The 12,376-nt window shown below is 42.8% G+C and overlaps 1 protein-coding gene across 2 annotated transcripts in view; it reads left to right on the top strand.

The window, feature by feature from the left end:
* Window positions 1–8,361, top strand: part of LOC106563931 (NACHT, LRR and PYD domains-containing protein 3) — a 28,794-nt gene extending 20,433 nt beyond the window's left edge. The window contains exon 10 of one of the 2 annotated variants that reach the window (XR_006757734.2): window positions 6,545–6,702. Coding sequence is in view for 1 of the 2 variants with exons in the window: in XM_082958336.1 (XP_082814462.1) it covers window positions 6,545–7,278 (734 nt within the window). In the remaining variant the exon portion in view is untranslated. Of the gene's footprint in view, window positions 1–6,544 lie in introns of both variants that reach the window. The other variant, XM_082958336.1, reaches the window with a different exon arrangement.
* The last annotated feature ends 4,015 nt before the right edge of the window (window positions 8,362–12,376 follow it).

The following is a 12,376-nucleotide window of genomic DNA, read 5'->3' as shown; positions in this document are numbered from 1 at the left end:
CCTGGAGAGGACTACAAGCCATAGTGGATACTAGACCTGGAGAGGACTACAAGCCATAGTGGATACTAGACCTGGAGAGGCCTACAAGTCATAGTGGATACTAGACCTGGAGAGGACTACAAGTCATAGTGGATACTAGACCTGGAGAGGACTACAAGTCATAGTGGATACTAGACCTGGAGAGGACTACAAGCCACAGTGGATACTAGACCTGGAGAGGCCTACAAGCCACAGTGGATACTAGACCTGGAGAGGACTACAAGCCACAGTGGATACTAGACCTGGAGAGGACTACAAGTCATAGTGGATACTAGACCTGGAGAGGACTACAAGCCACAGTGGATACTAGACCTGGAGAGGCCTACAAGCCACAGTGGATACTAGACCTGGAGAGGACTACAAGTCACAGTGGATACTAGACCTGGAGAGGACTACAAGCCACAGTGGATACTAGACCTGGAGAGGACTACAAGTCACAGTGGATACTAGACCTGGAGAGGACTACAAGCCACAGTGGATACTAGACCTGGAGAGGACTACAAGCCACAGTGTCTCACACACACTGTGAAATTTGGTGGAGGATCTTTGATGATCTGGGAGTGCTTCAGTAAGGCTGAAATCGGGCAGATTTGTCTTTGTGAAGGATGCAGGATGACAGGTTGAAACTGAGTGTAAAACATGATCGTTGTTGATGTTTTTTCAATGCCTAACACAATGAAATGTACAGCTATGGTGACGATTAATTCAAAACTCCCATAGGCTTACTAGAGCTTATGCAAATGTATAGGCTTACTAGAGCTTATGCATATGTATAGGCTTACTAGAGCTTATGCATATGTATGGGCTTACTAGGGCTTATGCATATGTATGGGCTTACTAGAGCTTATGCATATGTATAGGCTTACTAGAGCTTATGCATATGTATGGGCTTACTAGGGCTTAAGCATATGTATGGGCTTACTAGAGCTTATGCATATGTATAGGCTTACTAGAGCTTATGCATATGTATGGGCTTACTAGAGCTTATGCATATGTATAGGCTTACTAGAGCTTATGCATATGTATAGGCTTACTAGAGCTTATGCATATGTATAGGCTTACTAGAGCTTATGCATATGTATGGGCTTACTAGGGCTTATGCATATGTATGGGCTTACTAGAGCTTATGCATATGTATAGGCTTACTAGAGCTTATGCATATGTATGGGCTTACTAGGGCTTATGCATATGTATGGGCTTACTAGAGCTTATGCATATGTATAGGCTTACTAGAGCTTATGCATATGTATGGGCTTACTAGAGCTTATGCATATGTATAGGCTTACTAGAGCTTATGCATATGTATAGGCTTACTAGAGCTTATGCATATGTATAGGCTTACTAGAGCTTATGCATATGTATGGACTTACTAGAGCTTATGCATATGTATATGCTTACTAGAGCTTATGCATATGTATGGGTTACTAGGGCTTATGCATATGTGTATGCTTACTAGAGCTTATGCATATGTATGGGTTACTAGGGCTTATGCATATGTATATGCTTACTAGAGCTTATGCATATGTATAGGCTTACTAGAGCTTATGCATATGTATAGGCTTACTAGAGCTTATGCATATGTATAGGCTTACTAGAGCTTATGCATATGTATAGGCTTACTAGAGCTTATGAGTGCTGACTGTATTATTATCCATACTAGATGGACTGGTTACTTTATGCTACTCTACAAACTTTCTACAGCGCCTTTGGAAAGTATTCAGACCCCTTGACTTTTTCCACATTTTGTTACGTTACAGCCTTATTCTAAAATTGATTAAATCGTTTTTTGTCCCGTCATCAATCTACACACAATACCCCATAATTGTTTTTTTCAAATGTATAAAACATAATTTTTTTTTTAAATATAGTATTTACATAAGTATTTAGACCCTTTAATCAGTACTTTGTTGAAGCACCTTTGGCAGTGATTACAGCCTCTAGTCTTCTTGGGTATGGCGCTACAAGCTTGGCACACCTGTATTTGGGGAGTTTCTCCCATTCTTCTCTGCAGATCCTCTCAAGCTCTGTCAGGTTGGATGAGGAGCATCGCTGAACAGCTATTTTCAGGTCTCTCCAGAGATGTTCGATTGAGTTCAAGTCCAGGCTCTGGCTGGGCCACTCAAGGCCATTCAGAGACTTGTCCCGAAGCCACTCCTGCGTTGTCTTGGCTGTGTGCTTAGGGTCGTTGTTCTGTTGGAAGGTGAACCTTCACCCCAGTCTGAGGTCCTGAGCACTCTGGAGGAGGATCTCTCTGTACTTTGTTCCATTCATCTTTGTCTTTATCCAGACTAGTCTCCCAGTCCCTGCTGCTGAAAAACATCCCCACAGCATGATGCTGCCACCACCATGCTTCACCGTAGGAATGCTGCCAGGTTTCCTCCAGACGTGACGCTTGGCATTCAGGCCAAAGAGTTCAGTCTTGGTTTCATCAGACCAGAGAATCTTGTTTCTCATGGTCTGAGAGTCTTTAGGTGCCTTTTGGCAAACTCCAAGCGGGTTGTCATGTGCCTTTTACTGAGGAGTGGCTTCAATCTGGCCACTCTACCGTAAAGGCCAGATTGGTAGATTGTTGCAAAGATGGTTGTCCTTTCTGGAAGGTTCTCCCATCTCCACACAGGAACTCTGGAGCTCTGTCAGAGTGACCATCGGGTTCTAGGTCACCTCGGACAATTCCTTTGACCTCATGGCCTGGTTTTTGCTCTGACATGCATTGTCAACTGTGGTACCTTATATAAACAGGTGTGTGCCTTTCCAAATCATATCCAATCAATTGAATTTACCACAGGTGGACTCCAATCAAGTTGTAGAAACATCTCAAGGATGATCAATGGAAACAGGATGCACCTGAGCTCAATATCCAGTCTCATAGCAAAAGGGTCTGAATACTTATGTAAAGGTATTTTTTAATACATTTGAAACAAAATTGAGAAGAAAAAAAATGTTTTTACTTTGTCATTATGGGGTATTGTGGGTAGATTGCTGAGGATTTGTATTTAATTAATCTATTTTAGATTAAAGCTGTAACAACAAAATAAAATGTCCAAAAAGTCAGGGGGTCTGAATACTTTACGAAGGGACTGTATCCAGGAATCTGTGAGAGAATGTATAGCCAGCCCGATGCTGTTGGTTCATTGATTGTGCGGTTTTTAATAGCCTTGTAATAGGGTATTGTTTATATTTTCCAAATTAATTGGGTGACACATTACCTTCAGCTATACAGAATATCTCACCACCGGTGCGTTTCCATCTCCTCCTCCTCCTCCTCCTCCTCCTCCCTATCCTTCATCCCTTTCTTGAGCGCGCAGAGTGAAGGGCTAGTCGACAGTTTAATTAAATATGTTTAGTTGCGAAAACATGTTATTATCGACATTTCTGAAAACAGATTTCACTTTGTTTCCCAAATTAAGCGACTGGTAGCTGCAGGAACATGATTGGAGAGCTCTTGGCACAGAGAGTTTGGGCGGGAATATCACCTGTCGTGCAGCGAGCTTCTCCTCAAAACAGTTGTTGACGCGTGGAGTGAAATAAGAGCTGTTATATTTATTTCTCAGCAGCTCATATTAAACACATGCTCCGCTATAAACCCCAAGTAGCCTAATAAAACGGACCGGTGGGAAAGCGAGCGGCCTCTTTTTCGCTATTCAAGTGTATACAGGTGACATGTATTTCCCCCTGTTCCTGCCCCATTTTCTTCATATCATAATGTTTCTTTAGACCTGCCTAAAATAAATCATGGATTCAATAGATTTATTGACGTCAGTGGCTCGTACGCAGCTTGGAGGCCTGGAGATACTAAATGTGTTTACCATAATTTCCGGACTATTAAGCGCACCTGAATATAAGCCGCACCCACTGAATATAATTTTTTATTTTATTTTGAACATAAATAAGCCGCACATGTCTATAAGCCGCAGGTGCCTACCGGTACATTGAAACAAATTGCCTTTACACAGGCTTTAACGAAACACGGCTTGTAACAAAAAATAAAAAATTAGCAGTAAGCTTTAGTTGTCTTTTTGCACTGAGTCAATTCCTCACGCTGCTGTTTCCAACGTCTTATCGTCGACTCATTAAGACCAAGCTCCCGTGCAGCAGCTCCATTTCCTTTTCCAACAGCCAGATCAATCGCCTTCAACTTGAAAGCTGCATCATATGCATTTCTCCGTGTCTTTGCCATGATGAGGGTGACAAAATGACTACCGTAATCAGAATGATGGGAAGTTTGAGATCGCTCGATTTTAATCTAAACAGTAAACAAAAAAGTTGTTTGACCTTAACCCGTTCGGCAATTTCATTGGTCTAATGAAAGCTTCATGCCGCCCAAAAACTGAGCACGTCACAGAATGTTTTTTTTTTGAAAAAAAAATTGAAAGCGGGAAAAATCCATATATTAGCCTCGTCATTGTTTAAGCCGCGAGGTTCAAAGCCTGGGAAAAAAGTTGCGGCTTATAGTCCGGAATTTACGGTATGTCAATTAACGGTTAATTACTGTGAGACCAGCAGTTTTGCATGACAATAACCGGCTGACAAAATGTCATAACAGCCTTAGCTCCTTAACTACAGACAGACACAAACAGCCATATAAAATATATATATATAGAGCTATATCCTTAACTACAGCGCCACACAGACAGACATATAAAATATATATATATTTTTTTTTTCTCCCCAATTTCATGGTAGTTACAGTCTTGTCTCATCGCTGCAACTCCCGTACGGACTCGGGAGAGGCGAAGGTCGAGAGCCGTGCGTCCTCTGAAACACAACCCAGCCAAGCCGCACTGCTTCTTGACACAACGCCCATCCAACCCGGAAGCCAGCCGCACCAATGTGTCGGAGGAAACACCGTACACCTGGCCAGCGTGCACTGCGCCCAGGCCGGCCACAGGAGTTGCTAGAGCGCAATGAGACAAGGATATCCCTGCCGGCCAAACCCTCCCCTAACCCGGACGACGCTGGGCCAATTGTGCATCGCCCCATGGGCCTCCCGGTCGCGGCCGGCTGCGACAGAGCCTGGGCCTCGAACCCAGAGTTTCTGGTGGCACAGCTAGCACTGCCTTAGACCACTGCACCACCCGGGAGGCCCTGCCATATAAAATATAACTAACTATATTATTAGCTAGAACAACAATGACTAGCTAACTACGGATTCTGATTTGTACGAGTTACTCGTCCAACTCCTAGTAACCAGCACTCCTAGTAACCAGCACTCCTAGTAACCAGCACTCCTAGTAACCAGAACTCCTAGTAACCAGAACTCCTAGTAACCAGCACTCCTAGTAACCAGCACTCCTAGTAACCAGAACTCCTAGTAACCAGCACTCCTAGTAACCAGAACTCCTAGTAACCAAAACTCCTAGTAACCAGCACTCTTAGTAACCAGCACTCCTAGTAACCAGCACTCCTAGTAACCAGCACTCCTAGTAACCAGAACTCCTAGTAACCAGCACTCCTAGTAACCAGCACTCCTAGTAACCAGAACTCCTAGAAACCAGCACTCCTAGTAACCAGCACTCCTAGTAACCAGAACTCCTAGTAACCAGAACTCCTAGTAACCAGAACTCCTAGTAACCAGCACTCCTAGTAACCAGCACTCCTAGTAACCAGCACTCCTAGTAACCAGAACTCCTAGTAACCAGAACTCCTAGTAACCAGCACTCCTAGTAACCAGAACTCCTAGTAACCAGCACTCCTAGTAACCAGCACTCCTAGTAACCAGAACTCCTAGTAACCAGAACTCCTAGTAACCAGCACTCCTAGTAACCAGAACTCCTAGTAACCAGCACTCCTAGTAACCAGCACTCCTAGTAACCAGCACTCCTAGTAACCAGAACTCCTAGTAACCAGCACTCCTAGTAACCAGCACTCCTAGTAACCAGAACTCCTAGTAACCAGCACTCCTAGTAACCAGCACTCCTAGTAACCAGAACTCCTAGTAACCAGCACTCCTAGTAACCAGAACTCCTAGTAACCAGCACTCCTAGTAACCAGCACTCCTAGTAACCAGAACTCCTAGTAACCAGCACTCCTAGTAACCAGAACTCCTAGTAACCAGCACTCCTAGTAACCAGCACTCCTAGTAACCAGCACTCCTAGTAACCAGCACTCCTAGTAACCAGAACTCCTAGTAACCAGAACTCCTAGTAACCAGAACTCATCCTGTAAAGTCTTATTTTGAGTTGCTTTGTATATCCCCCAAAATTAGCTTGAGATAATCTGACTGCAACACTGCTCACTGGGTCCATGTTGCTTGACATGGGTCGTCTTTCAAAGAACCGCCAGTCCATGTGATCTCCCTGCCCACTCAGTCTGTCTTTACAGACTTCCTGGTCGTTTGACATGAGACAAAAAGTACTTTTTCAATATTATGGGTGATGTTTTAGTCACTCAAAAGTCTGGGATTCAGAAATACTTATTTTTTTGTGTGACTTTTTAACATAGCTCTCCCAGATTTGAGGTGAAATTGAATTGATCATTTTTTATATATTTTTTCTCTTTCTGTCAGATGCCTGTGAATTGACACTGGATCCAAACACAGCGTTCAAAAACCTCTCTCTGTCTGAGGAGAACAGAAAGGTGACACGGGTGGAAGAGGAGCAGCCGTATCCTGACCACACAGAGAGATTTGAGAACTGGGATCAGGTGCTGTGTAGAGAGGGTCTGACCGGACGCTGTTACTGGGAAGTGGAGTGGATGGGGCACGAGGTCCATGTTGGTGTAACATACAGTGGAATAGGAAGGGAAGGAAGGGGTCATGACTGTGGGCTTGGATACAATAACAAGTCCTGGACTCTTAGTTGTAATAATGATATTTACACTGCCAGGTACAATAAGAAGCCCATAATCGTACCTGACCACGCCTTCCGCTCCCACAGAATAGGAGTGTATCTGGACTGGCCGGCCGGCACTCTGTCCTTCTACAGCGTTTCCTCTGACACGATGACCCACCTGCACACATTCCACTCCACGTTCACTGAGCCCCTCTATCCAGCATTTCGGATCTGGTACTGTGGCGCCTCTCTGTCCCTGTGCCAGGTACCGCTGAGCCAGGTACCGCTGAGCCAGGTACCGCTGTGCCAGGTACCGCTGAGCCAGGTACCGCTGAGCCAGGTACCGCTGAGCCAGGTACCGCTGAGCCAGGTATCGCTGAGCCAGGTACCGCTGAGCCAGGTACCGCTGAGCCAGGTACCGCTGAGCCAGGTATCGCTGTGCCCCAGTGAATACAAAGAAAGTATTTAAATGACAAATTAACTGTAGCTTTGACAACCAGAACCGAATCTTGCGGGAAGCTCTGGCCTCAGGCCAGAGATATGTTTTCATCTGTCACAAGGTGAACTGTAGAGCACTTTAAAGCTTAGACGTAGTTTGCATATATCCATTGTGCACTTATCAGGAGTTGACTGTATTTTGTGTTCGAGTTATTAAAGTATCGAACTATCAGTATTCTGAGTTCAGTTATATGCTAGATTTGGAGTATGTAAAAAATTAAATTGTCCTGGGATTTGACATTTTTCAGTTCTAGATCTGTGATATTATTATTATTATTTAAAAAAGCCTTTGTTTTGTAGAGCAAACTTTGATGCGACAACAATTTTTTTTGTGTGTGAAGATTCTGCTGTTAAACCTGCGTTTTATTCTTGGATCGCTGATTCGCTCATTCATGCAGAGCACAGGGAATGAGTTCATTCATGCAGAGCACAGGGAATGAGTTCATTCATGCAGAGCACAGGGAATGAGTTCATTCATGCAGAGCACAGGGAATGAGTTCATTCATGCAGAGCACAGGGAATGAGTTCATTCATGCAGAGCACAGGGAATGAGTTCATTCATGCAGAGCACAGGGAATGAGTTCATTCATGCAGAGCACAGGGAATGAGTTAATTCATGCCTGCCTGCAGAGCACAGGGAATGAGTTCATTCATGCCTGCCTGCAGAGCACAGGGAATGAGTTAATTCATGCCAGCCTGCAGAGCACAGGGAATGAGTTAATTCATGCCTGCCCGCACAGCAAAGGGAATGAGTTAATTTAACTGTGGATTTAAAATACAGTGAATGTTATGTGTTGTCTCAATGTAAAACTACACCACAAAGGAAGATTCCTTAAAAAACAACACCACTCGATCAGGGAGAAAGAGAGAGGCAGGATGGGACGTGGAGTAATGGCAGTGATGTTTCTACATTGAACATTGAACATGTACATTTTAAATATCAAATCAATTTTTATTGTTTTTATACGCCGAAGAAAATTAAACCGGTTCTTTTTTTTAATTTAATTTTTTTTCTCTCTCTTTCCTGTCCAATAAATAAAACACAAACAAATCATTTCCTGGTTCCTGTTTTTTCCTTTTTTGTTACTCAGAAAACTGTGAGAATGTACCCGGACCCCGCAGGGTTTAGGAACGACCACTAAAGCCTATGCTTTGCTGGGGTGGCAGGGTAGCCTAGTGGTTAGAGCGTTAGGCTAGTAACCGAAAGGTTGCAAGTTCAAATCCCTGAGCTGACAAGGTACAAATCTGTCGTTCTGTTCCTAGTCTGTCATTGAAAATAAGAATTTGTAAAGGTTAAAATAAACGCTTGATGGTGTGCTGCTGTAGAAACACAGTCGTCTGGAAAGGGAAACATCACATTGCCTGACGAAGTAGCTGACAAACACATTTGATCGAATGTAAGGTAGGCTCCTTTGCACCCCAGTATCTCTACTTGCACACATATCACTCCAGTGCTAAATTGTAATGATTTCACCACCATTGCCTTATCCTACCACATTTGCACGCACTATATATATAGACTTTTTCTATTGTGTTATTGACTGTATGTTTGTTTATTCCATTTGTAACTCTGTGTTGTTGTTTGTGTCGCACTGCTTTGCTTTATCTTGGCCAGGTCGCAGTTGTAAATGAGAACTTGTTCTCAACTGGACTATCTGGTTAACTGGACTACCTGGTTAACTGGACTACCTGGTTATAGACTCAAGGGGTGTGTCCTATATAGACAAGGGGTGTGTCCTATATATACTCTAGGGGTGTGTCCTATATAGACTCTAGGGGTGTGTCCTATATAGACTCCAGGGGTGTGTCCTATGTAGACTCCAGGGGTGTGTCCTATATAGACTCCAGGGGTGTGTCCTATGTAGACTCCAGGGGTGTCCTATGTAGACTCCAGGGGTGTGTCCTATGTAGACTCTAGGGGTGTGTCCTATATAGACTCTAGGGGGTGTCCTATGTAGACTCTAGGGGTGTGTCCTATATAGACAACGGGTGTGTCCTATATAGACAAGGGGTGTGTCCTATATAGACAAGGGGTGTGTCCTATATAGACAAGGGGTGTGTCTTATATAGGCTCTAGGGGTGTGTCCTTTTTAGACTCTAGGGGTGTGTCCTATATAGACTCTAGGGGTGTGTCCTATATAGACTCTAGGGGTGTGTCCTATATAGACTCTAGGGGTGTGTCCTATATAGACTCTAGGGGTGTGTCCTTTTTAGACTCTAGGGGTGTGTCCTTTTTAGACTCTAGGGGTGTGTCCTATATAGACTCTAGGGGTGTGTCTTATATAGACTCTAGGGGTGTGTCCTATATAGACTCTAGGGGTGTGTCCTATATAGACTCTAGGGGTGTGTCCTATATAGACTCTAGGGGTGTGTCCTATATAGACTCTAGGGGTGTGTCCTATATAGACTCCAGGGGTGTGTCCTGACAAAGCAGGCTCTTCCTGGGGTCCAGCAACATTAAGGCAGTTATATACAATTTACAATTGTACATGCCATTACATTTCATAACACTTTTCACAACAGAGTCAAGTGCGCCAGAAACTCTACGTGGAGAGATGGAAAACTCCATTCAATTCTTACATTCCTCTTTCATTTACAAATCTCATGACGTGACTATGAGACATGGCTGTCTCTCAGGGGATTTTTATTTAGCTGAGCCTGCTAGCTAGCTACATTTCGTCTTGGAAGAAATTGCTGTGAAATTACCAAAATTATTTGAAAATAACTACTTAAGTAACTACAGTATGAAATCTAACTGGAAACTTAACTGCTGCAGAGTAATTTAATTTACAATAAATAAAGGTTAGCTTACTAGTAAACTCGCTAACCAAACAACAGTGCAGGGCATGCACACTGAATTAAAGGGCAACTACACTAAAATAAAACATTCTTAGATTTTACCCAGACCTCAAAAGTCTTTCCCTGACGTGGTTTAAGCATTGTTGTGAACACAGAAAATTGAATTTAGTTGTTTTATCTACTAAACAACTTGGGGAAATCTGATAATAAAAATAAAATAAAATTGCAAAAAAATGTACACGGTTTTTAAAAGACCCTACCAACGTTTTTTTGCTGTGCATGACTGCACTTTAGAATGTGTGTCATCCTGCAGAACAGCATTGTGGGGAAAGTTAAGGTCAGGTCCAATATTTGCTATGCAGCCAAGTGGGCAAGAGGTTGGGCCATCCTAGAAATGTTTTACAGTAATATAATATATACAATTTTGCAGACACTTTTATCCAAATTGACTTACAGTCATGCGTGAATGCATTTTTATATCTGGGTGGTCCCGGGAATGGAACCCACTATCCTGGTGTTGCTATGCTCTATCGAGATACATGACAGGATTATAAATGCTTAATAAAACCTCAGTGTAATATGATTTATAAGGCCTTTATTAAGCAGTGCTTATGCAACCTTTTATAAAGCACAGGTTTATGTCACACAGTTATGCCACTTACGAACCTTTATAAAGCATGACATATGGTTATAGATGATTTGTAACATATTTCTGTAGAGTTTATGAAGGCTTTGTGAAGCCTTTTAGAAGCCACACGTAATATAAAGCGCGGCCAGGTTTAAACTACTGTAAACTATAGGCCTTACGAAGGGTTAATACTACTGTAAACTATAGGCCTTACGAAGGGTTTATACTACTGTAAACTATAGGCCTTACGAAGGGTTAATACTACTGTAAACTATAGGCTTTACGAAGGGTTTATACTACTGTAAACTATAGGCCTTACGAAGGGTTAATACTACTGTAAACTATAGGCCTTACGAAGGGTTTATACTACTGTAAACTATAGGCCTTACGAAGGGTTTATACTACTGTAAACTATAGGCCTTACGAAGGGTTTTAACTACTGTAAAATATAGGCCTTATGAAGGGTTTATACTACTGTAAACTATAGGCCTTATGAAGGGTTTATACTACTGTAAAATATAGGCCTTATGAAGGGTTTATACTACTGTAAAATATAGGCCTTATGAAGGGTTTATACTACTGTAAAATATAGGCCTTATGAAGGGTTTATACTACTGTAAACTATAGGCCTTATGAAGGGTTTATACTACTGTAAAATATAGGCCTTATGAAGGGTTTATACTACTGTAAAATATAGGCCTTATGAAGGGTTTATACTACTGTAAAATATAGGCCTTATGAAGGATTTATACTACTGTAAAATATAGGCCTTATGAAGTGTTTGTAAACCATCGGGTGATGAAGACAGCCCAATAAATCACTGGGACCGTACTCCCACCTATCCAGGTCATCTACTTAAAACAGTGCCCGAGGAAGGACCCACACACCAGCCACAAGCTGGTCACGACCTTACTGTCAGGCAGTCGATATCGGAGAATGAGGTCACGTACCGCACACACATACACCACAGCTGTTGCTACCAGACTCTTATTATAGTTGCTAAATACTGCACCATTTAAAAACCTCAATCCCTCTTCCTCAAAACCTGTAAATATTGGACTTGTTGAAGACAACGTCATCCCCAGTGACCGTACACAGTGTCTTCGGAAAGTATTCAGACCCCTTGAATTTTTCCACATTTTGTTAGGTTACAGCCTTATTCTAAAATGGATGAAATCGTTTTTTCCCCCTCATCAATCTACACACAGTACCCCATAATGACAAAGCAAAAACAGGTTTTTATACATTTTTGCTAATTTCTTTAAAAAAATTCAGACCCTTTACTCAGTACTTTGTTGAAGCAACTTTGGCAGCGATTACAGTCTCGAGTCTTCTTGGGTATGACGCTACAAGCTTGGCACACCTGTATTTGGGGAGTTTCTCCCATTCTTCTCTGCAGATCCTCTCAAGCTCTGTCAGGTTGGATGGGGAGCGTCGCTGCACAGCTATTTACAGATCTCTCCAGAGATGTTCGATCGGGTTCAAGTCTGAGCTCTGGCTGGGCCACTCAAGGACATTCAGAGACTTGTCGCAAAGCCACTCCTGCGTTGTCTTGGCTGTGTGCTTAGAGTCGTTATCCTGTTTGAAGGTGAACCTTCGCCCCAGTCTGAGCGGTCTGGAGCAGGTTTTCATCAAGGATTTC

This window comes from Salmo salar, chromosome 11 (genome assembly GCF_965601325.2).
Source record: "Salmo salar chromosome 11, fSalSal1, whole genome shotgun sequence".
Lineage (NCBI taxonomy): Eukaryota > Metazoa > Chordata > Actinopteri > Salmoniformes > Salmonidae > Salmo > Salmo salar.
This window is presented reverse-complemented; position numbering and strand designations above follow the sequence as displayed.